The sequence below is a fragment of the Mesocricetus auratus genome, unplaced genomic scaffold (assembly GCF_017639785.1).
Source record: "Mesocricetus auratus isolate SY011 unplaced genomic scaffold, BCM_Maur_2.0 Super-Scaffold_100037, whole genome shotgun sequence".
Taxonomy (NCBI): Eukaryota; Metazoa; Chordata; class Mammalia; order Rodentia; family Cricetidae; genus Mesocricetus; species Mesocricetus auratus.
In genome coordinates, this window is record NW_024429215.1 from 3,508,848 (window position 1) to 3,531,968 (window position 23,121).

General features: G+C 37.9%; 1 protein-coding gene across 1 annotated transcript; it reads right to left on the bottom strand.

Moving 5' to 3' along the window:
• Nucleotides 1-423: 423 nt before the first annotated feature.
• On the bottom strand, nt 424-13,243 carry LOC121135299 (vomeronasal type-2 receptor 116-like). Its single transcript, XM_040733823.1, has 6 exons — nt 13,038-13,243; nt 6,964-7,255; nt 5,815-6,615; nt 4,512-4,739; nt 3,284-3,407; nt 424-1,352 (listed from the first exon to the last, which is right to left on the bottom strand). Exons 1-6 carry the CDS (start codon nt 13,241-13,243, stop codon nt 424-426), a joined length of 2,580 nt encoding a protein of 859 aa, XP_040589757.1.
• Nucleotides 13,244-23,121: the final 9,878 nt, after the last annotated feature.

The following is a 23,121-nucleotide window of genomic DNA, read 5'->3' on the forward strand; positions in this document are numbered from 1 at the left end:
AAACCAAAAAAAAAGGATAAATCTCAGTGAAATTTAATGAATATAGGAGCATTTTGACAATCTTCTAGGATCCATCTATTGTACCTGAAATGGATAGCATGTAATATTGAAGCAAAGATGTCAGATCTTTAAAGTAGTATTCTAACATATTCCATAATTTCAAATAAGCTACCATGTTTGACTTATTTCACCTTAATGTACTTATTATACAAATGTCCTCTATCACAAGCCAGAATATTTGTCAAATTAATCTTTCTAATATAGATAAACATGCAAAACATGTTCCAAAATGAGAATGTAATGATGGATTCATTAATAAAAGAAAACAATAATTATCCAACATTACACTGCTTCACTATCTCTGTCAACTGGATTGCTCCTATATTGACATGAAGTATTATATATAATTAAGAAAACCATGGACTAAACTGTATAATCGACTTTTCCTCTAGAATGTGCTTTGTTCCTGACTTGATGAAGCATATTCCTATGTGGTCTTAACAAAATAATATAGCACTTGGGGATAAAGATGCAACCTAGGATACCTGCATTAGAAACCAAGATAGAGAATACTTCCATGGCAACCACAAGTTTCCCGTTGGTGCTATGGTAGACAGGAAGGAATGTGACCCACACACTGAAGAAAATCAACATGCTGAAGGACATGAACTTGGCTTCATTGAATGTGTCGGGCAGGTTCCTGGACAGGTAAGCCATAGTGTAGCTCCCAAGTGCCATGGAGCAGAGGTAACCCAGCACAGAATGGAAGGCAATAGTGGAGCCCTTGTTGCATATAATAAGTATGTGTCCATGATTTGAGTAAGCATCTGAGTCAACAAAGGGAGGAGAGGTGCTCAGCCAAATTCCACAGAGCACAAGTTGGATGAGGGTGCAGATGGGAATGATGAAGTTAGGAGCCCTTGATATCATTATCCACCTTATCAGTCTCCCTGGAACTGTGATCCTGAAAGCCAGAACCACAGTAATACTTTTGGCCAAGACTGTGGAAAGAGCCACTGTGAACAGAACTGCAAATGTGCTCTGCTGCAGGATACAGGTGGCTGTGTTGGGGTGGCCAATGTAGAGCAAAGGACAGAGGAAACAGAAAGTCAGAGTGATGAGTAGGATGTAAGTCAGAGCCTGATTATTTGCCTTGACGATGGGAGTGTGGTGGTACTTCACAAAGACACCAAGAACACCAGCTGTGAGCGCAGAGAAGCTCAGGGCCAAGGAGGTCAGTGCCATCCCCAAAGGGTCTTCATAGGCCAGAAAGGTCACTGTTTTCTGGAGGCAGTGATTCTGCTCAGTGTTTGCATAATGACTTTCTGGACACCTCACACAATGATCCATATCTGCTCAGGAATTCAAAGATTGTGAGTCTCTGTTCAGGTTACCCCTTTATCCCAAACCACTTCCCAGCACCAGCCCTCTGGAATTTTCCCACATATCTTTTGTTGTTTCAGGCTCAAGTAAATCAGTGCTCAATACTGAAAACTCCCAAATGCTTTGAAATTAATGATTCTAGGTTTTTTATTATACATATAATAAGCAAGTCTATTCTTTTTATTAGCATACTTAAATATATTTTCACCTGAATAATGACTAGTAATTATTTATATATGCATAAAGTACTGATTTAAATTACATAAATCTAATTGGTCATAGTATCAACTCAATCTGAATTCCCATATGTGACTTTTTTCTGAGAGTTCAGTACAAGGAGTATGTGTTTTTATTTGATTTCAATGAATGTCCTCAGTCATAAGATCTAAATTAATCTGTTCCCATAATGTTTAATGAATGAATTCTTCAGGGTGCTGATTCTCTGATACTGCATTTAGAATGACAGTTATTAGATTTTTCAAACTTGGAAAGTTCACTTTTGTGAAACTGTTTATTCCTTTCTAGGGATAAATGATCAATTTAACAGATAGATATACGTCTGCAATTTTAGTCTTATTCGTTCTTGAAATAATTGAGTGATGCTTAATCACTTTTAATTTTTGAGCTCCTTTTTTAAGTAAAAAGATAAAAATATCATTGTATTTATAATATTTTCCTTCCATTAAAATATTCAATACTTCTGCAAAATGGATTTTTCAATTTGTTGAAAATTCACATTTAAAGATCTATTGAATTCATCATGTTGCTAGTGCCTACTCTCTTTTACTCCATTATCAGCATTTTATTTGTTATTTCTTCCAGCTCTGCCATCATGTTACTCTCTCACTCTCAAGGTACTTTGTCTCCTCTACAGCCTGTGTGATTATTTCTATTGATTCTATCTGAGCATGAATGGCCCATAAGTACAAACTTATATCTTCGATAATAAAAGCAATGGGTATATAAGTCATGATAAATATTTTTAGAAATTGAAAATTATATTTTTAAAGATAGTTACACATTATTCTATAAGTTTTGAAGTATGAGATTCACTGCTTTGAAATATTTAGAATTTTTGTTTTAGTTTCTTCTTTGTTACTATATATATTTGGAAGTGCCTCCTTAAACTGCAACAATGCATTGGTTGATACTGTTGCTTCTAGTTTCCTCCAAGGAATATATTTAACATTTGCATCAAATTAATATGACTCCAATGTAACAAAGTATAAGCACAGTAAGTCTTTGATAGCATGTATAGTATGGCTCAATATGCACATTTTGAATTTAGGCAAATCAAACTCACCAAAACATTGAAATTTCTCCACTCCTTAAGAGGAAATATTAACACATCTGAGTGTTCAGGAAAGACATTATTTTACTCAAAATATTTCAATTGTTATATGAAGAATCTATTAGATATTAATGTTAAGATTCAGGAATCCTCTTTGATTTTCTCTCCATATTAAACATTGTGTCTAACCATGCTCATTCCAGTCACTGTTTTCAAGAGTCTCATGCCTATGTCCTATTCCTTGGATATGCTTTCAGATAATATTGTTGTGGAATATTAAATGAAGATGGGTTACATTTGTTTATGATTTAGAAAATGTGTTTCATTATGCAAAGAGATTAATGGCCAGTAAACTGGAAGAAGAATGCATGGGCAGGGGAAATATGTGGAAACAGTATGTAGATGAGAGATATTGGGAATGAGAATCAAGAATCAAAAGAAGGATGAAATGAGGACATCAGTGGTCAGGCACCAAGTAATACAGCAAGTCATGGAGTAAGAATTTTAAAAAGGTATATAGAACAGAGAAAGTTGAAAACCAAGAGGCATGAGGAAGACATTTCCAAACAGGTGGAGACCCAGTTGTCACCCAGTGAGCATGACACTTACCTGTCTCATTGGAAATCTCATTGTGTGGACACTGAGTACAGTGATAGCAACAAGGAGGCCTCCCCTCCTGGGCAGATTTTCTGAATCCAGGAAAACAGCTCTCACTGCACACAGAGCGAGGAAGCTGAGAATAAAATACATGGTGAAAATCTTCAGGAGTGGACAGTTTAAAACAACAAAAGTGGTATTTTCCATTACTGAACAATAGGATGCAAACAACAATATATATATATATATATATATATAACTTGCATCCCTGTTTTGATGTATAGCTCCTATTTCAATATATTATATGGTATGAAGTTCACTGTATTTAATCAAATGATCATAAGACAACAAAATATGAACCAGTGTGTAAATATTAGAGGTAGGGAAAATTAAGAAAAATTTAGGTTACTGAGAACATGTCTAAAGGGGCAACTCTAATGCCATTGCGGTCCTAATGTGTACTTCCTGACAGCTGCAGGAAGCAGCTTTGTTTTCCAATGGTGATGTGTAATCTACATGTTTCAGCTTGACTGATTCAGAATTACCAAATAAGCTAGTCTTGCTCACTTTCTGTGAAAGATGGTTACATTAAGGCACTTAAAGTGAGAAGACATAAATGGCAATATGTAGCACCTTTTTATTGGCAATTGTTGTTTACTGAATGAAAACTAAAAAGGGATGTGAAGAGCAGTGTTCTCCAATATCTACTACCTGCCTGAACAAACAACATGATATAATTCCTCAGACTCTTGCCTACATGTTTGCCTGAAACATTATGTGCTGCTAATGGCAAGTGTGACCAACAAAAGGCTATGTTCTTATGTTAGGTCGGCCTGGATTTTGGTTTGGTTTGGTTTGGTTTTCTTGGGTCCGGTTCTTGCTTTTGTCATGTAACTAACTCCATGCTCTTATGCACTTCCTGTTGCCTTAAAGCTCAATGACTATAAACTTACATTTCTTAATCTGGGAGTCAAATTAATGCTCTTGTCAGGTGGTTTCAGCACATGGATGAAATGTGAATGAATTGATACTGTATTTATAACTGGAAGTAAGAGCCCATAGGAAAAAAGGATTTAAAAATAAACAATCCCATTAATCAGAATAAGGAAACAAATAATTCCTCAGAAGACAGTAGTTTTATGTATACAGATGGGCACTGAGTAAGGAATCAAAAGCCATTACATCCACAAATTAATGTTTATTGATTGAGATCAAACCTATTAGATAAGATCCAACCCACCTCTGCAAATCCTGTGGGCCACTGTATCATATGGTCAGACAAAAATATTTCTTGTCCCTCTGGAGCATTTGGAGAAAATGTTCCAATTTTCATCTTTTGTCTGAGACCAAGTGGAAAATTCCAGTGGTTGAGAATATCATAATCTGTATCTAATTTCCTTCGTGGGTCCAGAACCACAGTGTTTCCAGCAGCATTTTTGAAATTCATATTCTTGAGAAAGTGGTTAAGCTAAAAGAAATGCAGAATCTGGTGATGCTCATTCATAAAATAAATACATCTGTTCAACGATATTCATGCCCTCATTTTTTATACTAACCAGAACCTGGAAGCAAACTAGATGTCCCTCAACCTAAGATGGATAGAGAAACTGTGGTTCATTTGCACAATGGAATCTTGAAATTTGCAGGCAAATGGATGACACTAGGAGAAACAATGCTGAGTGAGGTAAACCAGTCACAAAAAGACATACATTAGGAGGGGAGAGGAGGACATGGGGGAGCAGGAAGGTTGAGTTAGGGCATGAATAGAGGAGAGCAGGATTAGAGATACCATAATAGAGGGAGTCATTGTAGGTTTGAGGATAGATCTGGCACTATTGAGATTTCCAGTGATCTACAAAGATGACACCAACTGGCAAACTAAGCAATAGTGGAGAGACTACCTTAAATGCACTACCCAATAATGAGTTTGATGACTACCTTAAATGTCATCCTAGAGCCTTCATCCAGTGGCTGATGGTAGCAGAGGCAGACAAGCACAGCTAAATACTGAACTGAACTCCTGGAACCCAGTCACAGAGGATGTGATAAGCAAAGGGGCCAGGACCAGGCTGGAGAAGCACACAGAAACAGATTATCTCAACAACGGGGAGTCTAGGGACCCCAGACTAATGACTGAGAGGCCAGAATGGGACTGAACCAAACCCCCTGAATGTGGGTGTCAGTGAGGAGGCCTTGGCAATCTATGTGGCCTTGTGTAGTAGATCAGTACTTATCCCTGGTGTATAAATGGACTTTGGGAGCCCATTCCACATGAAAGGATGCTATCTCAGCCTTGATACATGGGTGAGAGCCTAGGCCCTGCAGTGGATTATATGACACACTTTTGATATCCTCCATGGAGAGCCTCACATTCCCAGGGGAGTTCAGGGTGTGGGGTACAGGGATATATGAGGGTTGATGGGGGTCAGGGGAGGGAGAGTGAGCTGGGATTGACATATAAAGCAAACTTGTTTCTAATTTAAATAAAATAAAACATTACTTTTTCACCCTGCTATTCTTAAAATAGAAAAGGTGAAAATTACCTCCCATCGGTTAATGTTCATCTCCCCATTTTCTTGGGGATAATTTTGCACTTGCTTGCTGGTCATCTCATGGAGACTGTGAGCCACAGCATATACAGAATTGAATACATTGTAACTCTCTTCACTCATGTCCATTTCCCAGTAATTTCTAGGCAACATTTCCAAGGAAACATTGGGTGGACAGTTACCAAGAATTTTACAATCAGGGCCAGAAAAGGAGCAATTGAAGTGTCGTTTCCAAAGAAAAGCAAGATAATAATCATCTGGGTATTTGGAAGGGTTGTATGTCTGGATAAACTTCCTAAAATCAGAAAACTCAGCATGCTGATGTGTAAAAATGAGACTCCCGTGTAATGAATCCAACATGAAAACATCAGCAGTAAAATTGAGATCCCATTGTGACTTCATGACCCAGACTTTCCAATTCATTAAATAGTATCCTATAGATAAGATTATGCCACTTAAATATTCATTGTCACCATAAATGACAACCACATTTGCAGTTGTTATCATGATCTGGAGAATAGCTTTGTTTTTATTGAAAAATGAAGCCACATTGCCTGGAATCATTCCTACAAATGCTGTACACACATGGTTCCTGTCCATCTCTCCTCTCAGATCTGAGAGAATCTCAGCCCCATTGTTGTCATCCATGAGAACCAGTCCTACCCATGTCCACTTGAAATGCAGCATCAAAAGGACAATGCCATGTGGCAGAGATGTGTCCTTGGGTGCTGTCTGGTAGAGAGAAGAGAATTGGTGTCTGTCACTCAGGATAGTGACATATGGCCCAAAATAAACCTGAAGGAAATTTCAAATAGAAACAAGAATGAAAACATTGAAATAGAACACAATCCTAAACCCAAGGCAGCACTTTGGTTTCATAGAGAATAACTTCTGCTCATTGTGCTTTAAACTCCTATGATGATTTGAAAACATTTATAGATAATACCTCACAGGACACAGCATATTCTACCCACCCAATGTAGTTTCAAACTATTCCTATTCTCTATCTCCAGCCAAGTATCTGAGGCTTTATAACCAAATGTCTGATTTATTCTCTTCAATTGATAATGACATATTCTCACTTCTGTACTTTTTACTAAGCCTGAAATGTCTGCAGTGTAACACAGGTTTCTTGTTTGTCACCTGTGGAAAATTGTAGATATTCAGCAGTCTCCCAATATGTGCAGATGTTGGCCATGATGCTCCTGTAAGTAGAGCAGCAACATTATTCTGCCTTCTACATGTGTAATTGGGAATCATTATACCCATTCCTGTGAGGCAAAGAAAAGGTGCCTCCAGAGTATCCCATCGATTGCTGTTGACATTGTAGAGGTCAAATCCTAGAGATGTGTTTGGTAAAATGTGAGTGTTTCTGTTGATTTCCTCAATGGCGAATATGAAGGACACAGAATACTGGTAGGCAATGTTCCTGATTCTGCAGAGAATGATTATCAATATTTATGAATGATACTCATATAACAGTATGATGCAATGGCTCTTTTTTTTTTTCTTTTTTTTTTGTTTTTACGAGACAGGGTTTCTCTGTATTGTTTTGGTGGCTATCGGTCCAGCCCGGCCTCGAACTCACAGAGATCCACCTGCCTCTGCCTCCCGAGTGCTGGGATTAAAGGCGTGCACCACCACCGCCCGGCTTTGCAATGGCTCTTATACCTTCTATGTTATGTATTTACAAACAATAATTTTTTTCATCGTGGTAATGGTTATAATCTGAATGTCAGGGTATATAGTATGTGGAGATTTTTAATTCCATAAAGGCCTTGAGGGAGTTAAAATTCCTGGACAGGAGAGTTGACTTGAATTTATATAACCCTGGAATCTCCTGGTAATTAGAAGCACATACAAAACCCCAGAGTCTTTGATTATTAAGTGAAATAACCAGAAGATGGAAACTTGCATCCTGAAAGTTTCACCTGTGCTGTACTATATCACCCCAAAGCCTTCACACATCATTCCTTCTGTCTGTACACAGATGGAGAGATGGAAGCATTTGAGTTGTCTAATTAAGGATTAATGATGCTTATGTTGATGTCTCCCTGAGTTGCATATAGCAAACCTAAAGCAACATTAAGTTCTGCACCTGGGAGGGGTTTAAATATCTCCCTCCCAAGCAAAGATCTTTGAAAAATCTTTCATCTCCCCCATGTCCTTCTCCATTCTGAGAACCATACAAGGAAGAGAGCAATGATTGAGTAATCTTCCAGTGGATTAACAGCCTACAGTCATGACTTGAGATTTGGGGGGTTTTTTGTGCTCAATACTGTATTTTCTCTCATCTGCTTTCCTCATTCTCCATGCCTTCACTATGTTCCTACCTCCTTAGCAGAATGTATTACACAACAACCTTGAATGACCTGATGGTGGATTTGAATACTTTACCTGAAGGTGACTTCAACTTCAGCAGAAAAGAAAACCTAGTTTATTGCACACACATGCTTTATACCATCTTCATCTTAACTAAATGAGAAAATTTTTCCCAAAGGATGTCATAAGGGCCACAGTAAATTCTGTCTACATGGGCGATGTTAATTAGCACTCCAGGTTTCTCACTTCTTTTTTTGTTTTTCTGAGACAGGGTTTCTCTGTATTTTTTGGAGACTCTACTGGAAGTCACGCTATGGATCAGGGTGGCCTCAAATTCACAGACATCGCCTGCCTCTGCCTCTCAAGTGCAGGGATTAAAGGCGTGTACCACTAAAGCCCGGCTTCAGGTTTTTCTCTCTTAAATTGCTGCTAATGTACCCAGTCAGATTCCTTACTGGGAACCCACATACAACACAAGGGTATATTTTTGGAATTAGCCACATTAATCCCATGTCCTTTAAAACAAGATGCATGAAGTAAACAAATCTTAATAAAACTTAGAATGATGATCTTGAGTACTATTTACTACATATTTGAAAGGTTATGTTTAGGCACTGAATTCAATTTACCATACAAATAGGAATTTCTTCTACTCCCAAAGTATAATTTTAAATCTCTGTACCCTCTTCCATTAGCTGAACAGGAACTCCTTTGTCATAAGGACCAGGTAGAGAAGAAGACTCATTAACCACCACAGGACTATCCATATCTGTTCAACTTAACTGCTGATCTAATTGGATGACTTGGAATATAGGCCCAGTAAGTATGATCAGTCCCTGTGTTCTACATAGATACCACCTATAACATAGCAAGGTACAAGGTTGTAACATTCTAAGGTATCTGAGAAACTCAAGTAAGTGCCTCTCATTCCTCACACAAATGCTATGCTGGCCATAGCTGGGTGGATTGGCTGTCTGCTCCAAACGCCTTCCCTATCTTATCTTCTGAGAGGCATCTCAGCAGCATAAACATCCAAGAGATTCCTCTTTCTCATGACAGATTTGTAAAGGGAAGCCTTCTTGTCAGCCTGGTTCCAGAGCCGCATCAGTCCCAAATGAACACACAGGAGGCTATATTAATTATGTAGCTGTTGGCCTTGCTTGTTTCTTACTGTCTAGCTCTGACTTAAGTATTTATCCCATAATTGTTAATCTAAGTATTTCTCTTACCAGAGCAAAGTTTCCAGGCTTCTTATCCCTATGGCAGTTACATCTTGACTCCCTGTGTTTCTCCTTCTCAGAGTCCTCCTCAACTCCTAGTCACTCCTATCTTGCTTTCCTATTGGCCAACAGTGCTTTATTGATATATACACAGGACTTTCCCTATCACAGATTTTTATCAGTTTTGATGGTGTCCATAACCTTTTATCTCCTGTGGAAACATAAGCATAACCTTGGCCCCATCTTAACACTTTCCATGCTTTAAACAGGCTGACATAATTGAACAGTTTTTTCCATAACCAAGTGTTTTCAACCAACTCATGTCCCTGTTTTATTAGTGTTTAAAAGTTTTAAAGTTGGTTGACCATTATGTAGTTTATTCTTAGTGGTCCTCATATCCCTCTTCTGTTTGACAAGCATCTCCATTAGACTATGATTACATCTTTAATAAGGATTTCATATCTCTATTTGCCCTTCAGACCCTCTATATTTAACTCATTTTACATTCTGTTTTTCCTGAGATAAGGTACCAATGTCCAGTTTTGAGTAGAGACTTATTGTATAGGCCAGTTAGGATTTTAAGAGTTTTGAGACATTACAGATACATCAGTTTTGGTGTCTGGAAGAACTGAAATGTCAATGTCATTTGTTTGGAATTTTATCTATGGCCTTTGTTCATTAGCAAAAATCTGTCAAAATATTTTCTTTCTGGTATTCCTCAAACCCCTTTCATACATATTGGAGCTGCTTTCCCTTTTAATTATGGGAGTAATAATTGAGCAAATATAATCAACAGGTTCTATTGCATATTCCTTTCCCTATAGTCAAGTCATCTATAAAGGCATTAAAGACAATTTTATAGAACTTTTAAGAACAATCTCATTTTCCAAACCTATCCCAGTTACCTCTTCATCCAGTCTTCGCACTCCCCGCAGCATCTCCTCACCCCACAACCCATTCACTCCTCAGAGAGTGGTAACTTTAGGGAGCGTTATGGAATAGTTTTTTTTTTTAATTAAAAACAGGGTCCTTTAGATAGAGATGTAACTTTCTAATTATTAACCGTGTGGAACAATTTACTTATATTTTATTTAATGGATAAGTACATTTTATATAATCTATCTGTAATTGGTTATTTTTTGAGCTTTTTTCTTAGTAAACATAATATCTAATAACCTTACAATCGATTTTATTTCAGGTGTTACAACTTTATAGAATTTTTAAAAAAGCAACTTAAAGAGCAGAGCCATAATCTGAGAAATGATAAACAGATAAGATCATACCAAATAATACAGCTCAAAATCAGTAATTTTGTTGTCTGGTTCATTTACTTTGAAAATTACATACTCATTTAAATATCAGTTTCACAATGAAAAGAGCATGATATCCTCTATTATTCATTGAGTGACTAATATATATGGAAATTCTTGTAGTTGCATTATAAAAATGGCAATTGAACTTGTCCTATAAACTGTATCTTCAAAAAATATGAAAAATGATGGGGGTACATAAGTAGAGAAATTGACTGTTTTTAATCTGTCACAGGGAATATTACTATTCATTCACAAAATTATTTTAAAATATACCTGATCAGAAAATTAGTAATTCTGCTAATATGTATAAACCAGCATTAATCTGAAAGGGAACAGTTTTTATATATACTGTATTGCAAAAATAATATATTAATATTGATGTGTTCTGGGCCACTAAGGTAAATGGATAGAAAAAAACAAAAGAAAACAAAAGTCCCCAACTAAGTGAGGAAGGTTATATGAGGTTACCTGATCAGAATCCCAGACCCATGAGTATCTGCAACAGCAGTGGCAGCTACTCCTTTAACTCAGAGCCATAGGATGTTCTCTGGCCATTGAATCCTGGAGCACAGATGTGACAATTAATTCTACCTATCTAAAGGCAGTTATTGTCTTCTAAAGGCCCCATTTTTACTTTGTATGAAAATTTGTTGTGCTATAACTATGTATAAAGACTTAATGTGCTAAGTAATATCTTTAACTATGGGAACACTAATAAGACTTGTAGTCTCAGGTCTTCCATCCACCCTAGCTGGATTTCTGGAAATAAAAGGACCTTCATGTACATGAATTTAATGTTGTTATGCTCCTTGAAGACTTGGGGTCCTCTCTGAGTGGCCACAACAAATTCATTTATAATAAAAATATATAAAAATATATAAAAATATATATAGGAGTATAGATATATGATGTTTAGTTATCTTTTAAATTGTGATCTAACAATAAAACAACTTAGAGATTAAGAAAAAAAATATTGTAATGAATATACTCCTTGCCACACATTTCATGTCCTTTCTTATGATTATCAGAAAGAACATGTATAAAAGGGTAAAAGACAAAATAAACTCATCTTCCACGAATAGACTCATAGGCACCTTCCTGTAAATGAATGTCTGTCACCATACTTGCTATGTCTATTACAGACTATGTATCATATCCTACATAATCTATCAACTTTTCCTCTCTGATCATTTGCTGTGCTGAGCACTTGTCACCTCACCCCTGTTTCAACACAAAGACAATCATATCACAAGGACCTAATTTCATTGTCACTTCTACTTGTCTGTGTGCCGACTCTCTACTTGAACCTTGCTTCTGCATTTCCATTTTCCAGCTTTGTGTTAAAATTGAGTATAAAAAATTTTTCTCAGTCTCAGGTCTCATGTACCTTACATCTACAGAAAATTTTGCATCTAATAATAGAGATCTTGCATCCTTCACAAGAAAGTCTCTGTAGGCATTTCTCGACAGTTGAGTATAAGACATTTTACTAACTTAAGTGCCATAAGCACCACTGACCTCTACCATAAAAGGCACAAAACTAGGATACTACATTGAAAATTCACAATCAATATCTGTGTGAGCTCCAGATAGTATCCATACCATTTTATTTTTCAAGACAAGTTTTCTCTGTGGCATAGGAGGCTGTCCAATAACTAGCTCTTGTAGACCAGGCGGTCTCAAACTCACAGAGATCCACCTGCCTCTGCCTCCCAAGTGCTGGGATTAAAGGAGTATGCCACCAATGCCCAGCATATCTATACCAATTTTAATAATTAGAAAGACATATATGAAGTGGAGCAAATGGTGCCAAATTGACAGAATCTAAAAGGTTTTTAATCAAAATTTTACCTGAAAATTGCAAATCATTTTGAAGCATTTTAAGTAGATCTCCCAGAGTCTCACATTCTGACCTGCTAAACAACAGCAGATAGCACTGGCATTCCCTATCACCCCACGATCATCACATAGGGACTCTGTAGTCACTGTGATCACTGGCAACATTTCTCCTGAAGGGTGAAATACTACACATTGAAAATGGCCCAAAACAACAAGCCAAATTGCAAGATATTCCATCTGCAAAGAAAACCATGTAAATACCCCAACACAGGACAGCTGAAGGCACTGAAAAGGAATGCAGAGATTGAGAATATCAAATGTTTAAAATAACATGGATTAAAACACTGTATTTTCTTTGAGAGGGGAGAAAAAGGAACAGGAAGACACACCTGAGAAAGAAGTTTCTGAGTACTTGAGAGGGCTTGCCAGGGTGGGAAATAAAATTAAATTTATGACAATCCAAACTTGCTTGAGTTCAATGAAATTTGAATAACGAAAAGTAATAAAATTTGAAACCACTTACCTTTTTTGAGTTTGTCGTATGAAACTCGTAAAAGTAAGTGCCCTGTCCTGATAAGAATTATAAAATGGAACAAGTGCAGCAATCACTACATTTCCATCACTATATACATGACTTTCTTCTTTTGAATAGCATTGAGAAGCATTAAAGTTGTAAAAAGGAACAATATTCTGCAGGAACCAGAAAAGAAAAATCCAAGAGAACATCATAAAAAGAACTATCTATCACAGATGAAGTATCGGGCATATAGATCCCTGTGTGTTCAGCTGATACATATAGAGTTGATTTGTTTGTGAACACAAGGGGTTGTAATATTGTTGGTGACTGAAGTCATCATTCTAATGACTATTCCTTTGACAAGCCTCATCTATACTCCATGTAGAATTTTTGAAAATTTTTCTCCCTGAGACTTCACATTTAAACCCTACATTCACGATCAAAACAAGCTTCAAAAGACATTTGGGATCTTCTTGAACCACAGGCACCATGATTTGATCTAAGAGAATAGACAGGAAGACCCCAGGGATGACTCATTTTAAATTGACTTGCTTCGAGCTCTCTACTGCAAAAATTAAACAAGACATTGAATTAGGATGATGCAAGGACCTTACAAGGTAGGATGCCAAGGGAGATGAATGGAAAAACATCCTGAAATTGTTCCAACAAGAATGTCAGAGTGAAAAACCGTGGGAAGCCCTGTTCATTAAAATTGATTATCACCTATGCCAATATAGCTAGGGAATGACCTGAAGGAGTCTGAAAACAATTTTGTGCAAATCTTGCTTGTCTGTACAGCAATATTTTTTTCATGTCACCCTGTAATCCAAAATATTTTCTTTCTACATCCTAGGAAACTGGTAGGATAATTGATGAATTCCAAATGATGAGAGGAGGGTTCCTGTTTGCTTTTTGATCTCTGACCTACTGGGCTATTGTTTGTACTTTTCAAACTGAAATAGCCCATTCACTATAAAATCATGATCTCTCCTATATCCAGATACTGAGATTTGAGGCACTATTTATTCTTTCATAAATGTAAAGTATTGCAAACTCCCCTTCCATTTTCCTCAAATAAAATAAACAAGCACTTGTATACTCTACTCATACTTTCACATAGGTTTAATTTTACTAGTTTACCTACCCTTAGTCACTAAGTTGAATATATCAGGTAGTTTCTGACCTAATGACTACCACGCATGCCAAATATACATCTACTTTGTACAAATGAAAAACTTTTGAATACAACATTTCTACTTTATGACTGTCACTGGGGCCTGGAATTCCTTTGTCTTGATAAAGGTTGTAAGTGATTCAGTGCTTTTTTTTTTGATGTTTCTCTTAACCATCTGGTCTTCCCCATATGGGGACAGCTGACCCTCACTCACCAAATCATGGCCACCACCCTTGCCAAATCTCTCCACTCAGCTTTCTGTAGCCATAATTGCATCACAGCTCTCAAAAAAGACGCCAGCTCCTCTTCAGAGACAAGCCTGAAACTGGCACTAGGAAGGGCTCTGTATGTCTTGTGACTGACAGGTTTCCTGGAGGCATTGATTGGCTAGTGAAGCCTGAGTGACAAGAGAACCTACCATAGGGCTACAGTGTCCTTAAAGACACAGCACAATGATTACTGACCTTGACTTTCATCCTAGACAAAGATGTTTTCTAGATCAGCAGAGATCTGCATTTAAATAGCACTGGCCCCTGGCTCCAACAGCAGACCCTGCTACCATCCTGTACTCTCTTCTTCTTCCAGGACAAAATGTGCCTCCCTAGCTTGCACAGCCCACTATACAATGTGGGTGGAGTGATTATTGCCTGTCCCACAGTGGAAGGGTGTCCAGAATATTAACAACTAAAGAGAGATTTCAGGGCCCTAAAGACAATATTTTTTCTGAAGTTCACTCTGAGGTCAGATGAACTGAAGGTATTTTATTCCTGGTTGTCACACAGAATACTGACAACCAGGGAAGAAAAGCAGGACCTTAATCTCAAACAAGAACATAGGTCTTTCTCCAATCACAAGGCTAGATGATGGCCCATTGCTTTAGAAGCATGAAATGCAGAGCAAACTCTTGGCAAATGAATAATAATTAAGTGTTAGCTTTCATTTCTATTTGTAAATGATTCTTATTTTATGTGCATTGGTGCTTTGATGGCATGTATGTCTATATGCAGGTGTCTGATCCCCTGGAATTGGAGTCACAGAGAGTTGTAAACTGCCATGTGGGTGCGGGGACTTCAACCAAGGTTCTCTGGAAGTGAAGCCAGTGCTCTTAACAAGTGAGCCATCTCACTAGCCCCTAAATTGTAGTCTTCATGGAAAGTTGGAAACTTAGAGAGTAATGGAAACAGGGAGCATGTGTTTATGAGCATTAGTGTTAGCCAGCACATCTTTCTTGGTGAGCAGATAAAAAAGAAAACCAGCTACATTATTCTAGGTTCTCTACATGAACAGAACTGGTAGAAAGAGTCTTGCCATGGGTATAATCAATTGATTTATCAGAATAGAGAATGTCTCACAAGTTGTGGTCCACATAGTTCAATAAGGGCTGCCTGCTATTGGAAATTTAAATGGTCCAGTATTTGTTTAGTTCATCATGCTGGATGTCTCACTGGTCTTCATTATACCCAAAATCCTTTAAAAAGTCTCCTCGAATGCTAGTAATGGTAGCTAGAGGGAGAGCAAGCAGGCAAAGAGAGATTCCTTCAACATGTTCATGTATGTCTGCTGCTACCAGAAAGTGTGATCCAGATTAAAGTGGATCTCATTCCTTCTTTGATTGCTTTTGCTGTTTTCAAGACAGGGTTTGTCTGTGTAGCCCTGTAACTCATTTTGTAAACCAGGCTGGATTCAAACTTAGAAAATCCAACTGCATCAGTTGGGGTGCTGGGGTTAAAGGTATGCACTGCCATGTATCAGCTGAAGGTGACTCATTAATTTACATTATCCAGATTAAATGTAGGTCTTTAATTTCAAAACCTTTAAGAAAAATCCTTCACAGGTGAGACAACTGCTTGGGTTTTAGTTAATTCCAAAGGGAGTCAATTGAGCTACCAAAACAGTCATTAATACTGGCAAGATAGAAGAAAGGAGAAAGAAGCCTTGCATTCAGGAAGCAAGGAGAGCATGGAAGCTATCAAAAGCAATGCTTTTCCTAAATAAAGGAAGCATGAGGTTTTTACTTAGTGTGTCTGGACACATTCACATGGGCTTTGCCTATTCCTAAAATAGGCTCAGTTACCAAATCCTCATCTGAACATGATCACAATGTAGAAGCAAATACATTTAGGAATATTCTTACCTCACAGTAATGCAGAGATACTTATAAATTATAAAATGTTGTAAAGAAATGTCTCTGACATATTCTTCTTGAACCACACTATCTTAGCTGAAAATAAAGAAAGTGATACCATGAAAGTAGTTTGCTTTGCATTTTATGCTACCTGTCAATATTTATGTTTGATTTAAAAGGTGATTTTACCAATGCACAGTTCTTATAGATGCAAAAGATAGAGAACACAATTACAGAGAATATCAAGGAAAAGTCATGTTATATCACTGTATACTCTGTTCTTAGATTAATGATAACAATGATTTCTAGTAAGCTCAGAACAATGTTGCTTTTGCCTCTGAGCAGACAGGCTCAGTGGAAGGTCATAGCTGCTTCCCTGCCAGACAATTATGAATTCATTTTACCTGTCCCTGGTTGTTCCTGTGCTCTGTCACATACCAGTAGAGAATTCCATTCTTTCCCTTTTCTAACATTTTGAAATTTTAGTTGTTTGGATGTTTTACCTGCACGTGTCTGTACACAGCACTTAGAGATTCCAGAAGAAGGCTGGAGACACCTGGGAATGGAGTTACAGCAAATGGTTACCTAAGATGTGTTCTGGAGATGGAACCTAGGTTCTTTGTGATAACATCAAGTGCTCTGAATTGCTGAGCCATCTCTCTAGTGCATCTTTTTATTTAAAATTTACTTCCATAAACTGATAATTAGAATGTGTTATACCAATTGACACTTTTATCTCTTCACTCCATTCCTTCCCAAATTTCTTCCAACTGCTTCCTTATTATGCATAGGTGAATAAGTATATTAAAATATATGAATACAACCAGCTGCAATCATTTGTGCTGGTTTTGCATATAGGGATAATTGCCTTATATTGTTTTATTGCATAAACAGTTAGGCAGCTCATGCCTGCCTGATGCTTATTCTCTCAAATGGAGGAGAATTCACATTTTGAATCACCATCAGGTGCCTGACCCTGAAATGACTGCCTTGAACAGGAAGCAAAATCAAGAATAGAAAACTTGCCAGGAGGTGGTTACATAAGTATTTGATCCCAGCACTTGAGAGGCAGAGACAGGTGGATCTCTGTATATTTGGTCCAGGCAGCTCTACAGAGTTAGTTCTGGGATAGCCAGGACTGTTACACAGAGCAATCCTGTCTCAAACAACTAGAAATAAGGGAAAACTTAAGGTGGAAATACCTTCAGCAATGAAAAGCACTGAAAATTCTTTCAGAGCATACAGCTTCCATTCCTAGTATATATAGAAGCTCACTACAGCCTGTAGCTCATATATCAAGGGTTGTAACACAATCTGCTGGCCTCCTTGATCATGCTAAGAACAGGAGACTTAAACCATAAAAAATATTTTCAAGCAATGTGGGGTAGCAGCAGGAAGATCAATCTGAGTTTCAAAGCTTGTGTTACATAGTCTGTAGACAGACAGACAGACAGACAGACACACACACACACACACACACACACAACACAAAGAGGAATAGAACAATACAATTACAAGAATACAAGCATTGAAGAACTGGGACAATACAATACTTAATAAATTCATTTCAAGTCTGTGCTACTGACTGCTATAAAACCATTTTCAAAAGTAAATGTAGCTAATCATGTGACCACATGCTATTAAGCACAGCCACTGGAAAAAATACAGACATTTACCAGTGGGCCACAGTCTTACCATGGTACCTGGAAACATCAAGTCATAAAGTAGGACATGCATTGCATCAATCTAATATCAAATGGATGTGATATTTCAGAGACTGGGCCTGCTGGTTTGTAGTGTCACAGGCCTTGAATTCAGCACTAGGTAGGCAGAGACATCAGGTCTCTATGAGTTCAAGTCCAGCTAGGTCACAAAATCTACACAGAAAAGACCTGTCACCAAAAACCTGAGAGGGGGTAGGGAGAGAGGGAGAGGGAGACAGAGAGACAGAGAAACAGAGAAGCTACAGACAGGTCCTGAAGGCAAAAACAAGCTACATAAACAAGTTATCCATACCGCTACCATTTCTATTCCTGTTACAATGCTTTCCACTGCCACCGTAAACCTATAGCCTCATGGGGCCTTCCATATGATTGGTTGGCTGAGGAAGAGAATAATAGGGAAGGGTTTACTGAGGGTTCTGTACATCATACAGGCACCACCCAAAAGTGGACAGCTGTAGCATTTCAACCCCACTCTGGTACAAGCCTGAAAGTTACTGGTGTGTATGATATTTTGTTTGAGTTCTGACAAATAAAGCTTGCCTGGAGACCAGAGTGTAGAGCTACCCACTACTTAATCATGGAGGCCAGGGGATGGTGGCACATGCCTTTAATTTCATCAGGAAGCAGGAATATCAGAAGTTCAAGACCACCATTTGCTAAAAAAGATTACTCCAGTCTAAAAGAGAAACAAAGTCACATGATGGTGGCTCAAAACTTTAGTCTCAGGGTAGGGGAGGTAAAGAGAGTAATATAATAAGTCAGGTAGATATTTCCACTACCTATTCAGTCTGATGATTCATAGAGACTGGTTCTCCCCCATTCAGTCTGAGATTTCATAGAGACAAGAAGTCTATGGGGGCTGGGTGGCCTGCTTCTCAGATCTTCCAGCTTTCACTCTAAATATCTGACTCTGGCTTTTTATTGATTAAGATTAATTAGGATCACACTTCATACTGGTGAAGGTAAAACTTCACAGTTGGCAGATGTCAGGCAGTACACATGGTCATACAGTTTTTTTGGAAGGAGAAAAGACCAAATGAGCAACCACTCACTGATTGATCACTTGTAGTAAATGAATGGGCTGGATGGTCAGTGACTTGGAAACAACATGATTTATTATGGGTGAGAAAGACATCTGGGGAAGAGGTATGTACATAGATCTCTCCAAAGGGGCAGAGGATATGAACATACTTGTGTCCCATGTAAATGTTCACCCAAAGGTGACTTCAGCTGAGGAGAAATTCAATAATCAAATACATATTCTGCCTTTCTGTGGATGATCAGCCTCTTTTCCATGCCATTCATGTCATTTCACAGTGAGCCCATGAACAAATTGGTAATGTTGCCAGAGATGGGGTCTCTGGATAGTCTCAACAACCTGGACTTACCTTCCCCATGCATGAAGTGGCTACTGCTGTGTCTGACTGCCAGGTCAGCCAACAGTAGAGACCAACACTAAGCTCCAGATATGGCCCCATTCCCTGGGGTGAGTAGCCAGCAACTTATTTGCAGGTGACTACACTGGACCACTACCTCCATGAAGAGGACAACTCTTCTCTACATGTTATGCTGCTACCAAGCCTGCCATCATTGGCAGGCAGTGTTGGCACATGACTTTAATGCCAGCACTTGGGAAGCAAAGGCAGGATGATCTCTGTGAATTTGAGACCAGCCTGGTCTACAAGAACTGGTTCCAGGACTGGCTTCAAAGATTCACAGAGAAATCCTGCTCTGAAAAACTAACAGAAATAAATAAACAAACAAATGAATATATAATTAAATAAAAACCTTCAATCCATGGATTTACTGAAGGTCTTACCCACCAACATGTTTTCCCACACAGTATTGTTTCTGACCAGGGAACTCGCTTCACAGGAATCGGGTTCCAGGAATCAAGTGGTGGAAACAGGTATATATCCACGCACTATAACCCCTAGTTGTCAACAAGGAAAGTTTTCCTTCCTGTTTCTGCATTTCTACCTTCTTGTGATCTAGAAATTTTGTTACACATGGCGGCAGTGATTCCACCAGGAGCCACAACAAACATTCCCATAGAACTGGAAACTCAGACTTCCACTTCAGCTTCAAATACCGTTAAACCAACAGACTAACATCGGAGTAACACAATTAGCAGAGGTGAAGTATTCAGATTACTATGGGGAAATTGGATTGCCTCTGAAAAATAAATTGTATCTCCAATCCAGTAAATCCTTTAGGGTATTACTTGGTGCTACTTTGCCCTGTGACTAAAGCTAATGAGAAACTACAACAATCCATTCCAGGAATGATGACAAAGGACAGGGACCCACCAGGAAAGACAGTGTTGGTGTCTTTTCCAGGAAATGACCCAAGACATGCTGAAGTGCTTGTGGAGACAAGAAGAAATACCAAATGGGAAGTAGATGACAGTAGTTCTAAATTCCATCTAAGGCCACATGACCAGTTACAAAAATCAGAATTATAACTGACATGAGTGTTTCTGTTGTATTTTGTGAATAACACATTTGTACAAATATTTGTATGTGTTAGCATTCAGGTACCTCTACTGGCCTGTCCTGAGGTTCTAACAGGATATGACTCAGCTGCAGCCACTAAAAGCATCACCTGTACACATCCATTTAGTTCCCTTTTTAAAGAGCCCTTCCAACCTACCACCTCTCTCTCCACCTCTCTTTGTCTGTTCCTCTCTCCCTCCCTCCCTCCCTCTGTCTCTCTCTCTCTCTCTTTTCCTCTCCCTCTCTATCCCTCCCCCTTTTTCTCCTTCTCTCCCTTTCTCTATCTCCCTCTTTCTCTCCCTCTCTATCTTTCTCTGTCTCCCTTCACCCCTGCTTCTCTGTCCCCCATCTTTCTCTACCTCTCTCTTCTGTGTTGCCATTCCTATCACAGAAGCCAGTCTCCCCTCTCCCCTTTGTATTTTTCCCACTCACTTTACCCCAATAAAAATCAAATGGCATCCTTCTCTCACATGATACATCCTTAAAGTGCAACAGTATTTTCTTTCAATTTCCTCAACATATGCGGTGACATCAATTAAGAAAATACCAGTGGTTGTCCGATGTGCATTTGAGGCTCTAGAAAGACATCCCCCAAGGGACATTGCCACTCTTCTAAGTATAGAATGCACTTGTCATTGTATGTGGCATAGTTTTTTTATGATTAGGCATAACTAAAACCTAGTTAGTCTTTTCATTTGGAAATTAATCATGACATAAAGTGATATGTTTGTGTGTCTGAGTTGACAAGGGATGAATTGTGATGCCTATTCTTGGTTGTTGACTTAACTATATCTGGAATGAACTGTAATTCCAAAATGTATGGAGGTGTTGTATTCTGAATCTTGAGAGTTGTAATCAGAATCTTGAGGCAAGAAAATAACATTCCTTTGATCCAGATCCTGAGGCTGAATGACACAGTTATTTAATCCAGACCTTGAGGCTCTAAGGCACACTATCACTCTAAGTCACACCTTAGGCTGTAAGGACAATGTAAGAGGGAAGGTAGTTAGTTAGTTTTTGTCTGCTTTCCCTCCACTTGTCAGCAATCCATTCCTTCACAGGCATCGAAGCCTACTTCTTTGTAATTCCATCATATAACAAAATACTAAAAAAAAAAAACACCTGAGACACCAATCGTTATGAGACTGAGCAACGCTAGATTCTTCAGCTTTCCATGCACTGCTAGTTATTATTGAACTGTAGCCTATAAGACATTCCAATGAATCCCCATACACACATACATAGATAGATGATAGATAGATAGTAGAGAATTGATGGATAGATAGAGAAGATAAATAAATAGATGATAGATATATATATATAGACAGATGACACATGATAGAGAGATAGATGGATGGATGATAGACCCTAGATATAGATAGATAGACAGAGATAGAGAAGATAGGGAGATGATAGATGGATACATGATAGAAGATAGATATAAACAGAGATAGAGAAAGACAGATGATAGATGATAGATATAGATATAGGATACATAGACTGATGATAGATAGTTAGGGAGATTGACAATAGATGATGGATAGACAGATGATAGTGAGAGAGGGGGGGATAGATAGATAGATATAGAGGATTGATAGACACACAGATGATATATAGAGAACAAGATTCTATTTTCTTCTATTCCTGACTAAAACAGTGGGATTTCCAGTCAATTAAATTTCTATACTTTTAGGTCCTATTTTATAATTTACACTGTAACTACAAATCAGAAGCATCTTTAGCAATTGCTTTATTACCACAATACATAAATTTTCCAAAAATATCATTTCCTATTGTATAAAGCTAAAGAATATGGGAGACAGTGAACCATAGGGTTAGGTGTTTTTTCTGATGAAAAATTACTAAAATAATATGAGCATTTAGATATATAGTGAAATTTGTTTATTTGTGTTTTCAAATTGATAGATACTTGTTACTTAGTGGAAAACTACTTGTTTATTAATGCAATTTTGTTTGTGGTTTTTTCAAGACAGGATTTCTCTGTATTGCTTTGGGGACTGTCTTGAAACTAACTCTGTTCTAATTTAATTGATGCTTAACAAGGAAATACCATTATCCTGCTCCAATTACCAAGGAAGGTGAAAGTAAACTCTGTCTCCAATTGTAAAGCCATCATTTACAATTGTAGTTGAAGGACTGAATGATAGAGCTGGAGAGATGTGTTAGTAGTTACGAACACTGACTGCTGTTCCAGAGATCTGGATTCAACTCTCAGTTCACACATGGTGGCTCCCAATTGTCTGTAGCTACAGTTCTAGGGGATGTGACACCCTCACAGATAAATACATGCAGGCAAAATGAAATAAAAAATGCTCATAAAATAAAAACAAATAAATTTAAAGTAATGGATGAAATTTAGTATTACCTTCTAAAGGGAGATACCTTATTCCAGTTGCATCCTGACTTCATGGATTTCTAAGATTTATGTTTGTACAAAATCACCACTTAGATACATAATTTTTGTTTTTGTTTCTAAAAAATGAGGAATGTCTGATCTTGGTAGCACCAATGTGCTTCAGAGAAGATGATGGATATTGAATAGCTCCACAGA

Excerpts from the sequence above, each read along its gene's own strand:
- LOC121135299 (XM_040733823.1), bottom strand. The coding sequence starts at position 13,243 with ATGATGTTCTCTTGGATTTTTCTTTTCTGGTTCCTGCAGAATATTGTT. Across the intron at positions 4,740-5,814 it reads TGAACATTAACCGATGGGAG|CTTAACCACTTTCTCAAGAA; the intron begins GTAATTTTCACC and ends CATTTCTTTTAG. Across the intron at positions 1,353-3,283 it reads TGAGATTTCCAATGAGACAG|ATATGGATCATTGTGTGAGG; the intron begins GTAAGTGTCATG and ends ATTCCTGAGCAG.